This window comes from Denticeps clupeoides, chromosome 20 (genome assembly GCF_900700375.1).
Source record: "Denticeps clupeoides chromosome 20, fDenClu1.1, whole genome shotgun sequence".
Classification (NCBI taxonomy): Eukaryota; Metazoa; Chordata; class Actinopteri; order Clupeiformes; family Denticipitidae; genus Denticeps; species Denticeps clupeoides.
Genome location: NC_041726.1, coordinates 2,328,675 through 2,352,006, shown reverse-complemented (window position 1 = coordinate 2,352,006; position 23,332 = coordinate 2,328,675). Strand labels below are relative to the sequence as shown.

Here is a 23,332-nt window from a genome sequence, read left to right as displayed (position 1 = left end):
AATCTATAAAATGACAATACTAGCTTTTTGACAACACATTTAAATAGAATAGTTGAAATGACACAAAAAAGAATTAAGACGTATCTGTGTAAAAACCTGTCGACGAGTTGTTAAAAGGCTTTTAACAAGGTGAAGTAATTGCCCTTCCACACATGCACAATGAACAAACTGCTTTTGGAAAAAAAATAAAACGTTGCGGGAAGGTGGTTGAACACAATAAATATTCACGATGTGCTTTAGGTTGATAACTCTTTCCCCCCCCCTTCACCTCCCAGCGCTTTTCAACTTTGTAGCTTGAAATAGATTTACCAACAAGTGGGCAAGTGACAAATTCCAGATACGACTTTAAGAGTTGATGAGTATAATTATACATACAAAAAGAAAATGGCATATTGACAACAGTAGTGCCTCTACCTCTACTGGGTGGTAGTTGCCTAGTGGGTAACACGCACGCCTATGAACCAGGAGACCCAGGTTCAAATACCACTTACGACCATTGTGTCCCTGAGCAAGACACTTAACCCTAAGTTGCTCAAGTGGGGGGACTGTCCCTGTAACTACGGATTGTAAGTCGCTCTGGATAAGGGCGTCTGGTAAATGCTCTAGATGTAAATGTACCTGGTGCTTCTGCTGCTGCTGTTTACTCGTGTTGCGGCTGAATGTGTTGAACTTGACAATGTCCTGGCTCATGTCGTCCACTCGGTCCATTAACATCTGCAGGCTCTTCTCCAGATGTGAACTGCTGTATGACAGAAAAAGGACACGTGTGAGCGCAGCGTTGCTGTGAATTACACAAAATACAGATATTACATAAATTACACTCCGTTTGCTAAAACTGCCTCAATGCTCATGATGTCATGAAGTCAGATAAAGAAAGACAAAAATCATTTGGAGTAGCCAGCAAGTAAGTGAAAACCAGGATGTCACAATCCAATAGACAAATAAAAAGCATAAATGAAAACATTACATAACCGTGAAATAACAGTAAGTGTAAAAATAAATTAAATAAATTTTAAAAAGCCTTTATATACACACACACACACTGTACTTTTGTGATGAATAAATTGGGATAAATAAAATGAGTTATCATAGCCAATAGGGTGATTATTGTGTGCACAACATTTTTAGGCTGACATTTCCGGTGCACCGAGGGTGGCTCTGTGATGGAATTCTGAATATGATCTTTAAAAAAAAAAAAAAAAAATCCTATTTCATATAAACCGCTCCCTTATCCAACACACTGTTTTATTAACTTCACGGTTTTCAAAAAAAGTTCAGGCTACAAAACCGAATCAAAGTCATCTACCACTGTAGGCTAGAAAAGGCTAGCTTTTCAAATATATATATCACAACACCTTCCCCACTGATGCCACGGGTGTTGGATGGAGCTAGAAAATGTTCCCGAGAAAGGGACCGAGGACTCATTAAAAGAGAACGCACTGGTCTGGCACAGCAGTGACTGCAGGTATAGGGCACGTCTGACAAGCCGTGAAGAAAAGAGGAAAAAAAAAAATAAAAACGGGAAGCTCTCCTTACCGGTGAAATAGCGACTAATAAGAGGAATTAATAATCTGATTAACCGTTATCTTGTCAAATTCCGGGACTTACACTTTTTAAAATACGGGTAATTTCTCATCAATCTAAGCCTTGTTAATATTTCTCTAAAATACAAAAAGTAGGGACGTCCAACCGAAAGTCCACGAGGACCACCGAACGATTCCCAGTGAAGCCCAAACACTATAAATCTCATAATTATTATTTATTTTTACATTTATTTAAATTGAGCCCCCTCCAGATGAAGAGAGTGGATTCGTGGTGAAACCCTTTTGGGATGGAAGACTTGAAGCGGGGTGGAGGAGAAAGACATAGCGGTTAAGGAAGAGGCCCCGTAAATCACAATACACCAAAGGTGCCACTGAGCAAAGCACCGTCCCCTCACACTGCTCCCCGGGCTCCTGTCATGGCTGCCCACTGCTCACCAAGGGCAATGGTTAGAAGCAGAGGACACGTGTTTTGTGTGCAGCGTGTGCTGTGCATCACTTCTCTTTCACTTCTATACTTCATTCAAATTGGTCCATTACATTTACGGCATTAACCAAAGCGACTGATTACAGGGACAGTCCCCCTAGAGACACTCAGGGTTAGGTGTCTTGCTCAGGGACACAAAGTGGGGTTTGAAGCTGTGACTTTGTGATCTACCGATCCGCCACTAGAGGGCCAACCGTCCATCAACAGAGTTGTAATTCTAGAACTATACTGCTTTATCTTTAGCAAATGTGCACAAGTATGGACAAAAGGGACCCAAGAACACTTTCAAGAGCAATTAAAGAGTCAACTTAAGTTAAAAACACATGGCCAGACAAGAGGGACACCAGGGAAAAAAAAATATATATATATACACACACACACACACACACACACACACACACAGGAATGGTTTTGACTAAGGATAAAGAACTGCGCAGTTCCTGAAGGAACGTTTACTCCGGGGCAACCGATTTCATACTGGACCTTTTAAAGGAGACCAAAAACCTGTCCTCCTCACTACATGGCATATTTATAATATTTGTGGTGTGGATCTAATTTAATGTATATGCAATGCCCACCTGGACGGTGTGTGTGTGTGTGTGTGTCTCGACGGCAACTCTCCACGTCACTTTAAGAAATGAGAGAGGACGAGATAGCAGGAGACAAACCGCCATCCTTTTAAGTGCTTTTTTAAATTTTTTATTTTAAGAGAAGACTGCACTCAAGTCAGGCACAACTAACCCAAAGAAAGGGGTGGTCGACCACATCACAGAGGAGGGGGGTAAAAGGCGTGCCTGTTCCTCAAGCTCGCGGCAGCCTTTAACTCATCAGATGACGTCTGAAGTCACCCCCTCCTCTGGTCCCTCTGCGGACGGCCGATAGCTACGGGGCGTCCACGGGGGCCTTGGTGGGCTTTGCAGCGGATACGGCCATGTTCCCACACGATGGGGTGGAGGCCGGAGGAAAGCCAGAGCCTCCGTGCGAGTCGACTGCATTTAGTATTCGCGCCGCGCCGCCGCAGCCAGAAAACAAGGCCGCGTTTTATCCCCCCCCCACTGGAGGAGGCTCTGCAGATTCCCAGTGAAGCCCCAACACACTATAAAACTCATAACTCCCCCTATTTCTTCATTCCCCCCAATTTAGCCCCCTCCAGATGAAGAGAGCGGATTCGTGGTGAAACCCCTTTGGGTTGGTGGACTTGGAGGGGGGGCGGAGGAGAAAGACAGGGAGGTATTGTACTATGGAGGCTGCAGCGGCTGCGTGTTTGCTTTGGTTTCTAGGGTAACGCCAGACTGCGAAGAGATAACTTAAACAGATGTGTGGGGAGAAACCGGCGCAGGGAGGGATAAAAAGAGCCGGGAGAGACAGAAAAAGCCACTGACGTGTCTGCCATGTCTTTCCGTTTCGAAGGCGGTGCACGCCCAGACAGAGGCCAAAAAATAGGGGAAAAAAAAAAAATAAAAAAATGCAAAGTTCATACCGATAACCCTTTCAACTCCCCACTGAGATTAAACTGAGAGCAACACGCCGTCTCTGCACGCGTAATTAATTTTTTTCGAATGGTTAAATGATATAAAGCATACTGCATAGCCATAGCATCTGAAAATAATACTGATATATAATACGCATTTTTGTACTGCATTTAAACTACTCACATGCTCCTCATGAGGTTTGTCTTCAACAGAACGGACCGTTTTTGGGGACCAGGAGGTGGGGCGATTTTAAAAAATAAAGACGCAGTCGAAATCAGGATTCCCTACACATCCCCCACATCTTCACTGCTTAACTCTCATATTTATCAAAGTTGTAAATGTTCTTTAAATTGTTGTGAATCGTGACATTAAATCAAGGGCGTTGATGCGTTTGAAGCTATTCGACACTGAAGAGTGGAAGTGAGCCAATGGCACTATGGCCAACTCTTGAACTAAAACTGCAGAGGGGGGTGGGGTCAACGTGCCCGCGATGGTGTCGTGTGTATTTCTCTATGTGGGTACGGGTGTGTGCACGTGCGTGTGAGCGCGCACATTTCCTTGCAGAAGGGGAAGTAATTGGGAATGTATTCTTTCATGTGCTAAACAGTACATCGAAAGTTTCTGCTTTCATCTGCCGAACGCACGTCTGACAGGCCAATGAATTAAGAGAGACAAATTAAAAAGATAAAATTCCCTTTCTTGTCAGCTGGAAGGGACCTTCAAACCTCCATGAACCTTTGACAATCGGTAGAAACGGGTGGGGGATATCGGGAAAATTAAAATTTCTGTTCCACAAAATCACCTCAAACCAGGGTCAGGCTGAATATTAATGTCAAGTGTGGAAAAAATAAAAAAAAAGTGTGTGATCGCACGTTACACAGCTCTAAAGAAAATGCCTTTCGGTATTGATGCCGGTCATTTCAGGTCCGTAATTCCAACACAAACTCACCTTCAACATGATGAGCCACTGATCAGATGATAAGATCAAGCGAATCAGATCACCAAACCTGCCTGTTTTGACTGGGCAACCATGATTATGAACGTTTAATAGTGGATTATGAACTTGGGTTATTCTGTTTTTGCGCAGTTTGAACAGAAAATATGTATTGACAAATTCAGAGAGAGAAAAAATTTTCTGAATGAGAGAATGAACTTGGGGAAAAAAAAAAGAAAAAAAAAAAAAAAAAGATTGATAGGGGCGGCTATCTGCACAGTCACTGATCACGTAATGTCGACCCCAGCTTCGTGGTTATCTTGGCGGCCCGAGCTGCAGACGGTGCCATTTGGGCGCGAGCGTGCTGCCGTTGCTCAGACGCTCTGCTGTTTGGACTTGGCAGGTCGCTGCGGCTTTACGGGCAGCGGCCACGGGCCTGCCAACACTGCAGCAGCGCTAACAACTTCTGAAAAAAGGCTCTGGAGCCTTTGGAGCTCTGGAGCCTTCACCTGCAACTTACTGTGAATAAACTATGGCTGGGCCACATATCACAAATGCTGTAAAATACATATAAAAAGCAAACTAATTTTTTTATTTTTTATTCAGAGATAAGGTCTAAACCACTAGGCGAAAAAGAATCTAATTGTTAAAAAGTATTGAATAAAAAAAATTATATATCACTGCAACTGACAGCTGTGCTTACACAACTAGTTTTAAAATCCGATATGCTTGAACTGTTGCACGCGCGTTTTAATGATTCCATGTTCACGCCCGCGAGCTTCCTTTCTCCCAGGTCACTGTGAAAAGGCAGAATAGGAAACGCTTTCCCCGTTCAAATTGTGCTCTACATTAAGCTCATTTATCAATGAAAGCTTTTTACCACGGGAAAAGCAGCAGCGTTTCACGTTTACACCGGTCTAAATGCTCATTAGGCATAATTAGCACAAAAAAGGGGGGTATGTTGTTGGGGTGACCGCATTCATTACCTTCCAGTATTGTATGTTTTTTTTAATTATTATTACTGTTTGGATGACTAAATAAATTCATGTATCAATGTCAGCCTTGGGGGTTGTTGGGGGGAAAAAAAAAATAAAAAATCGATGCAGCAATAATATTGCGATATTTTACGTGGTGGTATTGTATCGACACAAGGACATTAAATATCGATACTTATGGTGCTGGCTCAGGCCTCTATCCTAACGTTTCATCTTAAAATTTTTGGTGTCCACTACTTCGGTGTGTTAAAATGCAAAGACAATAAAGTTCAAATTCAGTTCGTAGTTAAACTGTTTTGGCTGAATTACTAATGGAATATGATCCACCCAGATCGTAATCGTATTGTGTCCCGTGTATGTTATTGTGAGATCCTTGCCAATACACATGCCAAGTCAGTCTCATTCAAGTCCACAACAATGCCCGTAATAGTTATTATTGATAACTTTAATGCTAATTAATTCTAATTTGGCAAGAGTACTTGTAAAGCCTTGAATGGTTTTGGAACGTGAAACTTTTTGAAAGATTGCTTTTTTGACCGCCCTCGAGCCTTCAACATAGACCTCAAATCCTATTCGGCATGGATCATGGTCCAAGCTCAACCATGCCATTCTGAACAGGGGGGATAAATGGATTCGCACACAACCACGCACTGGCAAGAATAAAAGATCTGACTGAAGACGTTCCAGGACCTCGGTTCAGCTCGAGCTGGGTCGCTAATTATCTTGCTGTGGTGGTGATTATAATAATGTCATTTTAATTATTATTTAGAGTATGGCATTTAAATGCTTCATGCACTAATGACCTTAATAGTGACTTTTTAAAATGTGATTTTTTTTTTTTTTTTTTTTCTTGGCCTTTACAAAAAAACGAGCAGTCTACAAACCTGAATGTGCAAGTGGATAAAGAAATAAATTCACATAAAAGCAACTATGTCCCAACTGATTGCATTAATCTTTGATTGCTAAATTGCACTGTATTGGACTAAAGGAATGTGCTGCTTTATTATTTGCATTAACTGAGCCTTGCAGGGAGGGGGTTGAGATCCATATAATTCCAAGGGGGATTATGGCATAACTAAGTGAGTGTAATACTACTAAAGGGGGTTATTTTAGAAAAAGGTGGGGAATATAAGTATCAGTAACTGTTGCTGGTGTACGTGATTAAAAAGACACTAACCTGCTGGAGAGGCTGAGCAGCTCGTGTTTACTGGGCACCGTGGACTTCTCCTCCAGCTCCCACAGCAGGACGCTGATCAGGTGCGAGTTCTTGATGACGATGGGCACCTCCTCGAACATGTTCTCATAGCCCACAGCTGCCTTCTTCAACCTGGAGCCGTGGAGGGAGAGATTACAGCACGGCGGGAGCTTTTCCGGCGCCTCTGTTACTGATAGCGTTCTAAAACCTGCTTCCTTTTTGACCAAGTGTCTACACCTTCACCTGAAACTGAGCAGCACGCCTCGCATCAGCCTACTTTCTGTTTGAAGTAAAGAGAGTAGTGGCGGGGGTATGGGAAGAGGGGAATTTGCAAATGATTTGCACGAAGAGGTGATGGCGCCCTTCAAAAATCAGCAGAAGTGTGTCTTGTATAAAGGTTGCAGGGAGGTGAATTGATTTAAAAGTTCTTCTGCGTTTTGAAGAGGGAGCCTAAGGGTAACGGGCTTGTGAAAATAATTGAAAAATGGAAAAAGATAGTGTTCCACCCCCTTCTGAGTTGTACTCAAGACATTTAAAAACCAAAAACAGTCTGGCGAATCGGGTCGGTCCATGCGTGGATGGGAAGGGCCTGGTTCTGACTTCAAAAAGACCTGTGATTTCACTGCTTTTGCACATCCATAATCTGTTATTCTGGCCAATCAGTCAAGGAGAGTCTCCAAGGGGAGAGAAATTAGCTGGTTTGTTTTAGCATTTCCTAAATGAGATTTTCAAAAGAATGTGTGGGTCACAAATTCCGCGATGTCGCCATCAAAGCAATTAACGTAAATTCAACTTACCAACTTGCTATTATGTCCAATCAAATGTAACCTTTTTTAAAAAATGCGACGAAAAGGCATAATTGCAAAGCATGGCCAATCACCGCGGACAGCAGTTTTAGTATTAAGCAGTTGATTATTCATTTTTTTTACTATTTTCACTCAAGTTGGCAAAAACGTTTTACGGAAATAAATTTCCGTAAACCGGCGATTTGAAGGTCGTGTCGTATCATGGACATGACCTAATGCACTTAATGTCCCTTTTGAGGGGGGTTATGGCCTAAAATGTTATTTTAAGACATTTCAAATGTTATTGTAAATAAGACATTTTAGGCCGTAACCTCCCTCACAAAAGGGACATTAAGTGCACAAAAAAATTTTTATACCATGATGAATATACTGCCTTACCCTTCTGCAGAGAAGTCTTTTTCTTTGCAGATTTCCATGAGTTTTGGGGTGAGTCTGTAGGCTTTGAGAGACAGCGAGCCTTGGGCTGTCTTGATGGGATCTTGAGTAGCGGAGATGGGTAAACCAGAATAAAAGAAGAAAAAATATTTAAATGAATGCATGACAACATTAAATAAACTCTCGTCTAGCGCTCCAACATTCCATATCAGAGAAGTCACACCGTTTGATTGTTCAGTGAAACGGCAAGGTCACAGTTTGTTTCAACAGAAAGAGCCTTTCGTGACGTGGGAAGTTATACACGGAGGGGATTCAGCACTGTGGATCAGTATTGAGAAGAGGTGTTTGCTGGAAAAAAAGAATGAATGAGTTGAGAAGGATTTAAAGGATTCTTTGCTCATCGCTGAAGATCAATGCAAAGCTGATTACATTAATTTTACATAAATAAGGTAAATCATATACGACACGACCTTCAAATCTTAAAAAGGTTCACTAAAGGTGCCTAAAACCTTCATGAGGTTCTTTATATAGTTTCCCTTTAATCTTTTGCCCGCCTGCAAATCCCCTTGTATGTTTGTTTTCTCCGCTTTATGCCCACGCCGAGCGGTTCAGCCCCAGCAAGAGCTAAACTGAGCGTGTAATGATTCCTCAACGTTCTCACAACCTTAATCCCTTTCAAGCTACTTTCTGGTGGGGTGAATATTACTCACACTCCCTACTCCCCATCAGTCCTCCTGAAAACGCAGGCAAACAACCTATACGGAACTGCAAAAAAAAGAATAAAAAAAAAAAATAAATCTTTCAAACGTGCAGCATCGGGCCTTGCAGGCGGCACAATAACACGAGGAGCAGATGGAGAGAGTAAAAAAAAGTGTGAGGACCTGTGGGTGAGTTGTGGATTAATTCAACTGTCGGGAGAAGGACATTTCCTGTCTAAAAAGGCTTTATTAACCTCCCAGCTAGGCCCAGAGAAGTTGCCCGTCAGTCACCGGCCTTTGTGATTCTCCCTGGGCCGCTTGCTTCATGTTCCATCTCTTTTTCTCCCTTTAAAATCAAATTCGGATCGGCGCCGAACCTGCCTTTAGGACGGGCAACCTGAAGGATCTATTTCCGGATGTTCACGGAATGGGAGAAAAGCATACACAGAAGTGTATAAGCTTTGAGTCTCTGGAGGCAAGTGGGAAGACACGGGCTCGGAGGACTGTTTCCGCCTGACATGTTTATTTCATGGGTAAACAGACTCCATTTCAAGGTCGAAATGAAATAATTTACACTCTACAGGCAACTTGGCGACACCATTCCAATGCAACAGGGCATATTAGTCAATTGATTAAAATAAATAAATAAATAATACGTATTTTGCATCTGTGTCATTGGTCATACCCACACAGGAAGTAAACCGTTAACAGTATGGTGAGTTCATTCTTACATCATTGGGCAAAATTGATAATAGGGGGTGTAGTGTTCCAATCTTTGATGTCAGATGTGCTTTGTACAAAAACATTTCTGGCTATTTTTGCAAAAGTAAAGTTACTAGTCAGATGTCCAGTGATATTCCATCCAACCACATTGCTGATCAACTAGCTATAGGACTAGTTTTATCTGGTCTTGCAGAAACTTGTATAAACATTTTTTGAAAAGATTGAAGTAATGGAAGACTAAAATGTAAATTAAATGGGATGTCAAACATCCCAGATTTTGTCACTGTCATTTCTTGACATTTGGTAAACACCCAGCTCGTATATATGGTCGGCTTGTAGGAAGGGGTGAATCGACGCTGCAATTCGGCCAGACTTACCAGACGCCCTCATCCAGAGCGACTTACAATCAGTCCCCCCTGGAGACACTCAGGGTTAAGTGTCTTGCTCATGGACACAATGGTAGTAAGTGGGATTTGGCGAGTGTGTTACCCACTAGGCTACCACCAAAATAACTGTACAAGTGCAAAATTGCCTCAAAATGGACCAAATAAGTAAATATGCACAGTGTATGCGCACAATTAAGACTCTCACATCTATGAACCTGAAGACCACGAAATCAAAGGTTCAAACCCCACATGCCACCATTGTCCATGAACAAGACACTTAAGCCTGAGGGTCTCCAGTGGGGGGGACTGTCCCTGGATAAGGCTGCTTGATATTTTCAATAAACATTAAAAAAAAAAAAAATGTTTAAGAGATAAAGATATATGACTACAAAGAACAAAACAAAATGGTGTGAAAAGTGAAATATTCCCCAAAAGCAGCAAAAGTTGTGACCTCAGTTTCAGTCACGAATCCCACCCCGCCTTATCCGCTCCAAAACTAGGCCAAGCGGGTCACCATCTTGGCCAACCGTCCGCCGCCAACGCCAACCTGCCAATCAGAAGCCAAAGCAAGTGCCAAACCTCCAGAGGTGACTGACACTTCCGCACGGTGATAGTAGCGCGGTGCGTCTTAAAACATGCCGCCATCACAAATATACAAGCGGCCAGACGACATAAGCGGTCCTCCCTTATGAGCAGACCAGGCCTAATTTAAGCGGCCAACTTGGCGGCGGCCGACAGGGAGTTTGTGGAGGTGTGCGGGTCTTTTCGTGCCAATACTGCCCCCGGAGTTACTGCACCCGGCCCGGCAGTGAAAGGCCTCATTGTCCTGGAGGAGCGCGGTTTGGACGGAGGGGTCGGGGTTGCTCGGTGGCAGCCATACGATACGTGTTTTCTAACCGTAACTCACGACTTCTGGATTTAGACAGGGATGGGGCGGGTTGGAAAGATGTGGGTGACCCAACACTGATAGGGGAGTCACATCTGGCAAGACAGAAAGGAAACTTACTGGCTGAACGGGGAGGAGTGGAGGGGGCGAAGGTTTAACAGTTAAGGTTTTGTGCTCATGCCCCCCCCCATCAGCAGATGTGTACTGTAATCAGAGACCATTGGGGGATAAGTGGGGGTTTGGGGAGTCACAGCTGGCAGGGCGTATTGATCATCGGGAGGGGCGTGGGGGCTTTTTGCAGACATGGACGGGCGCGTATCGCCGTCCACCCACCCCTGTCTGGGCAGCCTGGAGACGAGGGTGGCTGGGACGAGGCCGGTGCAGACATCTGGACGGGATCCGCGGCGGACGAGCCGGATGGGCCGTCATCGGCCCCCTCAGGCATTCCTGAAGGTACACATCAGCGCTCCAATAGCAGGCAAAATAAACAGAGCGGAGGAAACCCTGTCTAGACGGAGCTGCTGCTGGGGCTGCTACGCACGCCGACCTGCTATTTACACAAGGGGGACTGCTTAAAACACGGCCAAAAAGTGAGAGAGAGAGAGAGAGAGAGAGAGACGGGGGTGGGGGGGGCTGGACCAGAGATATGACCATACGTCCCTTTTTGCCACCACATGCTATCACGGGAACTCATTTCCACTCTTTGATTTCACATCAGGTAACGCTTTTGGAGTCCACAAAAACCATTAAAGCCATCAAATTCTGAGTGACGGTCAGGCAGAAATGTAATTGTCGCCGAAAAAACGGGACGTCCAAAACAAACTCACCATATAACCTCAGGCTTCTGTAGGCTACTACAGGCGGAGGGAGCAGGGGCTCAAAAAGTAGGCGTTGTTAACGGCATTACTGAACGCCACCCTCATGATCTCACCACCACACAATGGGTAACACACTCGCCTACGCACCAGAAGACCCAGGTTCAAATCCCACTTACTTACTACCATCGTGTCCCTGAGCAAGACACTTAACCCTGAGTGTCTCTACGGAGGGACTGTCCCTGTAACTACTGATTGTAAGTCAATCTGGATTGGGCGTCTGGTAAATGCCATAAATGTAAATAACGATACCACATTAAACAAAGTAAAGTAGGTCTACAGGCATCACATGATACTACAAGAAATGCTCACTAACCCATCATGTGGCAGAACTACAGCATTTTTCAGGGGCCCGTAATCAGAAGGTTGCCGGTTCAAATCCCTGAGGGGCCACTGAGGTCCCCCTTGATGAAGGTACAGTCCCCACACTGCTCCCCCGGTGCCTGTCATGGCTGCCCACCGCTCACCAAGGGTGATGGTTAAAAGCAGAGGACACCGTGCATTGTGCTGCAGTGTTTCACAATGACAAACTTGCACTTTCCTGTCGCAAAATATGGTTGAACCTCTCCTCCATCTTGGTTTGAGCGCCTTTAATGCTTTGTTCCTATTGGGCACGCATTAGTCAGAATGTACAGATGTCAAAGTTCAATAACATTCCACTTGGACCGCAGAGTCTGCAGAGGCTCGTGGAGTGTTGCATTGTGCGCCGCTGGCTCTCAATGCAGTAGAAATGTGTTCTTCTTTCTGCCATCAATACAAATACATATAGTGTAGCTGCTACACTGACGGGGTTCTAAATCGGTAGCTCACCGCAAAGTTAACCATGGGGCGTAAAATTGCCAAGAAAAAATGATCGAGAAAGAATGCTGCAGTTAGAACGGCGTTTTTTTTTCCTCCTGATCAGGGGGCGTTATGGACAGAGGTTTGACCAAATCAGCACCAAGCATGAGTAGGGGTGTAGTGGGAATGGTTTTCACCTTTAGTTTGGTAGGGTGGTAAGTAGCCTAGTGTGTTACAGAAGACCCAAGTTCAAATCCCACTTACCTCCATTGTGTCCCCTGAGCAAGACACTTAGGAACCCTGAGTGTCTCCAGGGGGGGGGGGGGACTGTCCCTGTAACTACTGATTGTAAGTCGCTCTGCATAAGGGCGTCTGGTAAATGCCGTAAATGTAGTTTGGAGGTAACTGTCTGATGTCTTTGTGTGAAATATGTAAAAACGTAGGTCATTTTTAATAGGACCCCCAAACTTATGGCTAATGTTAGCCATGCTAAAGTTATTTTTGGGTGGTAGTAGCCTAGTGGGTAACACACTCGCCTATGAACCAGAAGACCCGGGTTCGAATCCCACTTACTACCATTGTGTCCCTGAGCAACCCTGAGTTGCTCCAGGCAGACTGTCCCTGTAAATACTGATTGTAAGTCGCTCTGGATAAGAGCGTCTGATAAATGCTGTAAATGTAAATGTATTTTTAAAATTCTTAAGTAAAAGGATGACGGAACAAATAAAATAAATAAGGGCAGCAGAGTATTACGTAATAAAGCAACATAATGGGAGAGATGGAAAATGGGCGTGTTGGGAGTGCAGGGTGGATTCGTACCGTAGATGAGCACCACCGATTCCTCGATGGCGTGCTGGTAGCTGAACTGGGAGTCGAGCAGCGCCCGGCTCACGAACGAGCCGTAGAAGGTGGACTGGTACCAGCCAACGTGCAAGTGGTCGATGTTGACGTGGCGGAGGCTGCGCATCATCTCCATCTGGTACTGGACTGTAGGGCAGAGAGGAGAAGGGGGAAGAAAGAAACATTTCGCTGCGTTCTGACAAAGACTCCTCTTGTTTATCGAACATGTGGGAGGAAGTGGCCAACTTTGGCTATTTTTCTGGTCTGTGGTTGGCTGATCTATCAAAGAAATCCGTATCTGATGCGACGTCGCTTGAATTTTTTTCTCACATGGTGAAGAGTCTTATTAGGGTTGCACACAAAGGCGTTTCAAAGAGACCAGAAACTGTAAAACAGCACCACTAACCGGCACTAATCAAAACCAGTCAACCAGTTTACCACCGGCAGCCCAAGCAAAACACCAAGCATCTAGACATGGACACACAAACACACACAGCATTGCTACAGGCCGACCGTAACGGCAGGAAGCCTGGTGAGAGGTGCCATAGACTGACCCTGCTTGAGAGCAACCCAGCAAATAAAAGGTCTATAAGTAAAATATTTCTATCACAATAAAGAGAACAATGTTCCGACATTAGAAGTCAGACATGTTATACTGGGTCAGAGTAACTGAATACGGCACAAAGAAAAGAAAAAACGTCCTTAGTGATCATCCTTCTGAAATGAGCTATGGTAACAGGAAAAACCTCAAGCAATCCACAGTACATCATCTCATTTATAACTTGAACCAAAAAAAAAAAAAAAAAAAAAAAAAAAAAAAAAAAAAAAAGATACTGGTAGAAAAATATCTAGAAATAAAGGTAGAGTTTTTATATGAACCCTTTTTAATTACATTGCATGAAGATTCCAGTTTGCATTCATCCTAGTCATGTCACGAAAGTGCATCTTGCATGAGGACGTTGGAATCTGTGGGTACACAGTATCTAGCAGCGTGTCAGTTTTCTGGACCCTGGGCTTACTGAGACCGTCGGCCATATAAGGGAGGCACGGAGAAGTGAGGGATGAGATATATTTTAGGAGTGTGGTCTCATCGAGCCTGCGCCCGCCAACGCAGACATCCCTGAAAACAGGTCCGTAAATTGCCCTGCAGACCGCCGAGTGCACAGATATGACCTCTTTCTTTTAAACGCACATAAGTACAAGGGGTGGGGAATCCTGCCCTATTACAGGCAATGAAGATGGTATCACGATGCTGCCCGTTCAGTGGTACTGGTTACATTTATTCTGTATATTATATTGAAATAAAGGTCTTAGAGTCTTGCCACAACCAAGCTGACACATATACATACATATATATATATACATATACATAGAGAGAGAGAGCAAGCTAGGTATCTTTATGCTGAAAGGGAACTTGCCACCCGATCCTTTTTTGTTGGCGTGGAGTTACTCTTGACACCTAGAAAACACACTTTTATGACGTTTCGTTAAACAAAATTTAAAATGGGAGGAGCTAATAGTGGTGACCGACAGATCATACATCCACGATCACAGAGCTCAATGCACAGTTTGACGAGTGTTGATTAATGCGAGTGTGTGTGTGTGTATTTATATATATAAAAATGAGACAGACGACATCTCTCTCAGTTCTTTTCTTTCATTGTGACGGGGACTACTTGAAGCACATGGTCCAAGACAAAGCAGGTTACACGGTGTCTGGTGACTGGAATGAAATCAACGGCTAAAGTGGGGCATCAAACGAGGACCGGGGTGACTCACGCCTGCCTCTGGAGCTTCAGCCGATCTGCGGATGTTTGCAAAGAGTAAAAGTGACAAAAGAACAAGGAGACAATGTGCTCCTCAAAATGCGAGGCGCATCGGAACGTCGGAGGGGAACGAATGCGCGCCGCACATTCCAGCGCCATGTTAAACCGCAGGCCAGATTTCTCAAGGACGAGTGAGATGCACGCTGGCGCGCAGACTACAAAAAGGGAGAGAGAGAGAGAAAAAAAAAAAAAAAGAGAAAAGAAAGATCGCAAAAACCAAAAAGCCACTAAAACATTTGAAACAACAACACAAAAAATAAGATAATGAGAGTCTAGCCCGACACATCCTGTAATTTGGGGACATTCTGAAGGAGCAAACACCATCTGTAAAGAAAAAAGGAGAGACGAGGACGGAAGCCAAATCCGCTGGATTCTGCATAAAAGCAACCGGCCTCTCTTTTCCTCCTAGAGATTTGCAAAAGACATTTTGAGGTCTGACTACGCCTCTCTTCGTGCGCGCAGCGCGGTTTTATGGACTGAGCGGGCTTTGGAAGTGACAGTTGTAAAGGGGGAGGGACGGCGAAGCCTGAGCTATAATTTCTGATAAGTCGGCACGATCTGAACCCAAGCCCCCCTCAGGACCACCGCGGAGAGCTAGACAGCAACGAAGCATCGCGTCGATCCCTCTCGCGTTGATCCCCCCCCCTTGCTGTGGGGAAGTCGGACCCCGTTCGGAACCCTTTTATGAAGATAGAAGTGAAGCAGTGCAGCTTTGGTCCGACACAATGGCTGGTTGGCTTCTGTGCATTGATCTAAAAATGGCGTATAAATGCCGACATCTATGCAAAACACCCCCACTTTCACCAGGACCCTTCAAGGCCAATAGATATCAATTAGCATTTCCCTGCTGTATTTTTAAGATAAAATAAGATCCTTTATTAGTCCCACAAGTGGGAAATTTACACGGTCATGGCAGAATGTGGACAGCAGAAGATTAGAGCAGCAAAAAAAAAAATTAAAATAGCATAGAGAATGTGCCAACTGTATAATATAAATGTTCAAATGGAAAATAAATAGTCTGGGAATCCAAACTAAGGCGGTCAAAAAAATAAATAAAATAAATAAATAAATAAAAAAGATATTTAAAAACCACACATTTTGGAAATATGCAATTCTATATGCGATAAAATATCTATTTCTATTGCCAGGCCATGAAGGAGTCATCTCATAAAAACTTAATGGTTCACAACATGGCTGATGCTGCAAAGCAAAGGTCAGCAAGGGAAACACTTCAGAAACTTATGCTCAATTGAAAGTTCCCTTACAATTTTTAAGGGGTGGTGCTTCACGACTCAAAACCTGGAGATGGAGCAATAAATCCACAGGTTCGACCACCTCCTTTAACAAGGCTAGCAGGCTGCAGCTTTTAGAAAGTGCGGTTCACGAAGGCCAGACCTTCACAGAACTTGCTCTTCCACGATTCGGAATAACAAGCCATTGCGCCTTCGAGTTGTGTGGCAGGGTTTCGTGTGGTATACATTAAAATTTCAGCTAAAATCGATCCCTATAAAGAAAACATGGCCAATGGACCAGCCACCGTACCAAGATGGACCGTGTATAGATCCCCACATCTCATCGGCTCAGCTACACCGTCAGCCCAGTACACTGAAGGGAGGGGGGTGAACGAAAGGGCGAGAGAGAGAGAGCGGGGGGTAGCACGCTGCCACCCTCATTTACGCCGCTGAAGGACATCTGCATGTGTGTGTTGAGTTTCCCTCGTGGAGGAATAATAAAAAGAGCGAGATGCAAATAGACAGCCGGGTCTTACCGCTAATCACCAGCCTCTGTCTGGACAAATCACTACCTGATGTCTTCGGAGCGGCCTGGCCACTTCAGATGTCTCTCTCTCTCTCTCTCTCTCTCCCTCCCTCCCCTTTAAAACAACCAGGCTTCCATCTCGGTCCCGGAACCAGGGCTGGCTAATGACACCGGCTACGGATACGAGCTTCTCACCTTCGGAAATCTTTTGGGTTGGCATGCCCACCACCAGCCTTCTACAGGGACAAAAGGCAGGAGGGAATAAGGAGAGAGACCCAGTCTGGTCGGTGACAGCTCGTTATGGACCTGAAAATGGTCGTCTTCTCCCCGCCCTCAAAAAAACTCCTACATAGAAATCACATACTATACATGTGTCTGTACAACACACACACACACACACACACACACACACACACTCTCCAGCTAAAAGACTTGTGATTCAATTACGAAGAAGAAGAAGAAGACGACAACGGAGAAGAAAACATTTGACGGAGCTCCCGGGTCAAACTTGACAGGAGTGCAGGATTCGGTTAGAAAATGTCGATGCCGCGCTCGCCACACCGAACGGCTGTTGTGTCAGTGCGGAATAAATATTTCATCTCCGGCGCCGAACGGTGATCCGCCACGCCCGGTCAGGCCCGGAGTGCGGGCGGTTGCATTCCGAGGAACGACGCCGGACAGCCATACGCCGCGGCACGGAGCGCTTAACCACTTAGAAATAAGCAAATTACGTCCAATTGGGCGCATTAGTTCCGCATTAATGTGCCTGGGCTGGGAAGATGGACTTGTTGCAGAACATCGGCCTTGTAGGGTTTATTGCTTGAGGGAAAACATACACGCGAACGCCCGCTTCGGGCAGGATTGCCTGGCGGACGACGCGTGGAAAGTAAATGATTGTCACCGATGAAAGGCGCCCGGAGAGCAGCGTGTGAGGACTGGGACCTCGGCAGCTCGGGATTTGAACCTTCAGACATTTACATTTACAGCATTTATCAGACGCCCTTATCCAGAGCGACTTACAATCAGTATTACAGGGACAGTCTCCCTGGAGCAACTTAAGGTTAAGTGTCTTGCTCAGGGACACAATGGTAGTAAGTGGGATTCGAACCCAGGTCTTCTGGTTCGTAGGCGAGTGTGTTACCCACTAGGCTACTACCACCCATTACCAGACCACCAGTCGGCTTCCTTAACCGCTAGGCCTAAAAGTTCAAGTTGCCTTACCTCACCAAGGTTGCCTTGATGCTTCTGGCGGATAATCTACACATTATGCGGATGTGTACATGGGCAGTCTTGCTGGATCTCCAATCAGAAGAGAGTCGCCTTTAAGAAATGCTTTTTCTCTGGCTTCACTAAAATAACTTTCACTGTTTTTTAACCATATTGTTTGTCATTTCCACCATTCTCTGCATTACTCCAGACCAGGACAAAAGGTATTAAACTATGGACCGATACTAAACCTTGGTATTAAATTTCTAATTTTACTCGTCACGTACACGGTATGATATGCAGCGAAATGCTTTGGCGACTGCTACAGACCACAGTACTACCAATATGCAAATATAACCAAATATTACACTTTTATGTCTTCAACCTAAAACATAAAATGTGTAACAGGTAGATAATGTTGCTGAGATTTTTTTTTTTTTCCTTTTTACTTTATCAAACGCAGCAGGAGTGAAAACACGTGACCGCCACTCGCGCAAGATCGGCCGGTGGAGAACCTGTTGACTGCAAACCCGACTGCTCTCCATTCCGCGGCTTACAGTTAATGCCACTGAAATCCACCATTTTCTTCTTTCCTCTACCAAAGCACTATGGTGCCATCTAGTGCTTGGATCCACTGTCAAGACGGAGGACATTTGCATGGACGAGCGGTAGCAGTGTCCACAAGCGTGCACATGAAAGAGGAACGAGCCCAACACGCTTTTTTTTACCCCCTCCTATTTTCTCTTCTTCTTTGGTTTTTGCTGAAGGTGGACCAAGTAGGTGGTCACGTAGCAGCATGGGGCAAAATAACGTGAAGCCAAAATGGTGCCGATTACAGTTGGAAGCTTGACGAAGGTTTTTCGGAAAAGAGGGAGGGGCTTAGATCAGAAGATGTGGGCTTTCGAAAAACCCGGAGGCCGGCTCATCCCGCCGGTGTTTTTGCTCTCGCTCTCCATTCGGGAGGCTGAGCCGGTGTAAGCACGCGTCCGAGGGGGGGGGGGCGCGGGGAACCGGAGGGTTTTATTTCTCCTTCAGCCTTCTCCTCCGCACGCTCCCCCCGGTCTTAATCGCGCCGCGGCGGCCCGTCACTCATCTTGCAGTCGAGTGCCGGGGCGTGTCTCGCAACCTCAGGAGGTGGGAGGAGGCCGAATCTCCTCCCTGGTGGTCTCTGGAAGCCCATGACGTGCGGGCGGACAGGAAAGGGAGGTGTGTGTGTGTGTGTGTGTGTGTGTGTGTGTGCGTGTTCTGTTCAATCCCTCGCTCCTCTGTATGCTAGCCCAGACTCTCACCAACTCCGCATCCATTAGAGCCGCCGCTGCCGCCGCCGAAGCTCAAAGAACATTCCTGTGTGTTACTCAGGCGGGGCGCTTCGCCCGCATTTCTCTCCCGCGCCCCACTCTCAATCAGCCGATTGTTTGATCCGTTAACTATTGTGCTTTTAAAGACTCTATGATGTGGGATTTCAATGCCAAATCGGCCCTAAATGAAGGGCTGGCTGGCTGGCTGGCTGGCTGGGTGTGTGTGTGTGGGTCTAAAAGAGATGGCATTCAGAAATTCAGTCAATTAAATGATATGCCCCAAAGCCAGTGTGCAGCTAAACACAGAGCACGGGCCAATTAAGCGAGCTCTGTGACGCCGAGCAGCGCTGCTAGCAGCGGTTAAAGCCCATTACGCTTCAATCACGCCCGCCTCACCCAGCACGCAAAGAGGAGGAGGAGGAGCCGCCATGAAGGTGGCTGTGAGGGAAATGTATATAAACAAGGGTCAAATAAAGAGGTCAAAGAAAATCTGGCCATCTCATTTAGATCAATTCGCATTCACCAAACAATGACTGTACACGGGGATATGATTACATTTATGGCATTTATCACATGCCCTTATCCAGAGCGACTTAGTTACAGGGAGAGTCTTACACAAGTAAGTGGGGTTTGAACCTGGGTCTTCTGGTTCATAGGCGAGTGTGTTCTTCCCCCCCCCACACACACACACACACACACACACACACACTCCCCAGCTGGATCGATAAGAGTGTCGTGCCACAGGACTACAGTGGCTTCTTTGGAACCTTCTCACCTGGACAGTGTTGCAAAAAGTTGGACACAGAGTCAATCACCTAACACAAAGCCCAAGTCTCGACACACGCCAGGCAATACAACACAGCGCTCCAGTGAGCCGGCCTGGCATTGAGCGAACGTGAAAGAGACCGAAAGTCTGTATGTCATCTACAGGAGCTTTGTTCTGGCAGCTTTAACTGGGAAGTAACACCCCTGCAAATACGAACTAGCTCACACCCATGAACCACAGACCTGAAAGTGTTTTGAGGAAGGCAAAAGAAACCATTCAACTCTCAAAATTATTTCCAGCCCCATTTGGAAATCCAGCAGCCCATTAGCACATTGTTAGCAGGTAATTAGCCATTGACACAGCATTAGCAAGAAGGCGTCTTGAAGAGGCTTGCAGGGTGACTGTAAAAAGCTGCTTGGCGGCAGCGTTAATTAGTCCCTCTGACATGCCGGGTGCAATCAGCATGAGACCTTCTGCAAAAGACTGACTGACAATGCTGCTAAAGCTACTACCGATACCCTTCAATAACCCCAATCGCCTAATCGACACCATCAATTCCTCAGTATACAGGCAACTTCCAGGTGCCAAGACTCCTAACAAATGATACAAAACAGGGTTGCCAAAACACAAAGGCATCAGCCATTTCATCATTAGCAATGAACCACATTAGCTAGCTGAACTTATTGTTACGGTAGCAGCTAGCGCGATGGCTAATAAAACAGTAACGTTAACAACTAGACAGCAAGCAATCTATTACCCATAACTCCTTTCTTATATCTTTTCTGCACTACATAAAAACGGATGTTAAAATATTGGCGATTCTTAAGCTATACAAGTTATTGCCTGAAAACGAACTGAACAGTATAGAGGTTTCAAGTCCTTTGTCCATAGGTATTTTCGCAAAAACTAATTCTTCTGAACAAAAAACAAAACAAAAAAAAAAAATGTCTCTTGGAAGAATCTGAAGTGTTCTAGATTTCAGAATGGTCCTTTGGCAGGATACAATGATGCCGTATCCTTGAAACGAAGCCTTTAAGGATACTTCCTGGGTTCACTTATAGGGGACTATTTTAACTCCGAGGAGGCCATTCATGCAGAAAGTAACAGCGAACATCGTGACAGTCACCGGCGCGCTTGATCAAAACAAACCGCTGCTGCCGAAAGCAGATTATTGCAGCGCATATGAAATATCCCAGCACACAGGAATGAGGAGGATGATTCAGCAAATCTCTTTTGATTAAGACAGATGCGACGGCGTCTGCCCATCTCTCCGTTGCCATGTCGACTCCCGAGCAACAATCGCTCGAGAACAGCTTTGTCTCAGTTGCCGTGCCGACGGAGAGTAGGGTAGAGCGCGAGGAAAGTCATTAGCGGCATTAGTGTGGTCGTCCTCTTTGTAGCTTCTGTGCAAAATGAACCCCGTTAGCTAAGGCAACAGCATGTGCCACAAACACACACACTAGCAAAGCACAAACCAGCACACTGTGCTCTACCAAAGCCACACATAGGGGAAAAAAAGTGCAATGTGTGTCAAACGGCGATAAGTTTATCTTCTTACACAGACATGCACACAGACCGACACGCTCAGGTCTCGGTCCAGCCGAATACCTTCAAGTGTGTGTATGCGCTCACACAACACACACCGAACCCCTCGAAGCAAAAGAGGAAGTCAATTAAGCAGGTGTATAAGCTCTGCTGAAGTGATACTGTTCTTTCAGTCGTGTTACGTTACAAACAATGAAACAATGCCTACAATGACTGCACATTTACACCAAGCATGACTGTTCCAATAGCTAAACATGGACAACGAGCACAAATATCTGTGCAATTTTTGTATCCCTTTGTATACCTGTGTGTGCGGCCAGGTGAACTTTCAATTAACTGTTTAATTGATACAGTTAAGTACCAATTACATACAGTAAGATAGGAAATTCCAGGTCCATGACATGTTATGCTTATCTTTAATGAAGACCACTGCTGGTTTCTTTATTAAGTTGTGGCCTCCACTAGCTTTCTGTACCTGTTTGGACAAGTCAAAAAGGTGAAAAGGACAATATGATTGCATTGGTCTCCCAAAAAGGTTACCACAGTCCGGAGAATAACAGTTTCTCTTGTAGGCTTCACTCTCTTCTTTTCCTTCTCCATTGGGGGGCCTTCCACCCGGGGAGTTTCTCCCCTGTCTCTCTCTTTCTCTGCTTAATTTGGAATTTTCTGTAATATTGGTACCATTTAACATGCAATATTTACACGTGCCGAGCTTCTGTATGTCCAGGTAACATCAGATGAGTTTAAATACAGTCCTTTTTTACAATACCATATAGCACTGGTATCAGTGGGGCAGTGGTGGCCTAGCGGTTAAGGAAGCGGCCCCGTAATCAGAAGGTTGCTGGTTCGAATCCCGATCCGCCAAGGTACCACTGAGGTGCCACTGAGCAAAGCACCGTCCCCACACACTGCTCCCCGGGCGCCTGCCATGGCTGCCCACTGCTCACTCAGGGTGATGGGTTAAATCCAGAGGACAAATTTCACTGTGTGCACCGTGTGCTGTGCTGCTGTGTATCACGTGTGACAATCACTTCACTTTCACTTCAATACCTAAAATTCCAGTTTTAAATTTGAAGGATCACTGTTTACATGAGAGACACACTTAAAACATGGCAGCGGACAAAAACACTTTATATATTCATATAGGGGACTATTCTCTTGAATATGAAACCAAAACGCATAAGAAATTTCCGTAATACTTGCACTTTTACTAGTCCTAATATTTAAGATGGGTACTCAGATAATGTGGAATATTTAATAATATTTATTTAATGTATTTTTTTTTTTTTAAATCTCACAATGTAAATGTACTAATTCCTACTAATTACTAAGACCAATTATTATCAAAACCAAGACACTTCAATTTCAGATAATATATGTTATATTGAATAGTGAATCAGGCTTAATTAAAAGATCCATACAACGCAAAGCATTTTAACTCTTAGTACGGGCTATCGTATGTTAAACTTATGAGCACTCGTGTAGCTTTTAGACCAGTGACATTAGTCCCGTGCACACCACCTTTGTCATTTTAGCTGCATATATTGGTATTACATAAACATTATTTTGACACCCATTACACATTATAAATATACTAAATTATTGCAGCAAATATTTCAGAGTTCACAAGATTTTATGGCGGAAGTTCATTTTAACAAGTGAGACTGGTTTTCTATGTCTTGTCAATCACATGGCAAGCTTTCAAACTGCTTGTGTGGCATTTGTCAATTTTACATTGAACTAAAATTAATTAAAGTGATTGTCATTGTGATACACTGCAGCACAGCACATGGGGCACACAGCCATAAAGGGCGCCCGGTGAGCAGTGTGTGGGAACAGTGCTTTGCTCAGACGGGGTCGCTTCCTGAACCACTAGGCCATGACGGCCCAATAATAAGGCACAGCATGGTACTACATGCATGTCAGACTTGTTCATAGAC

The 23,332-nt window shown here is 44.8% G+C and overlaps 1 protein-coding gene across 1 annotated transcript in view; it reads right to left on the bottom strand.

Moving 5' to 3' along the window:
• eif3hb (eukaryotic translation initiation factor 3, subunit H, b) overlaps positions 1-23,332 on the bottom strand; it is a 47,612-nt gene that overhangs the window by 7,097 nt on the left and 17,183 nt on the right. The window contains exons 3-6 of the mRNA XM_028963799.1: positions 12,973-13,140; positions 7,809-7,908; positions 6,607-6,756; positions 619-742 (exon numbers count right to left, since the gene is read on the bottom strand). Coding sequence (XP_028819632.1) covers positions 619-742; positions 6,607-6,756; positions 7,809-7,908; positions 12,973-13,140 — 542 coding nt within the window. The remainder of the gene's footprint in view (positions 1-618; positions 743-6,606; positions 6,757-7,808; positions 7,909-12,972; positions 13,141-23,332) is intronic.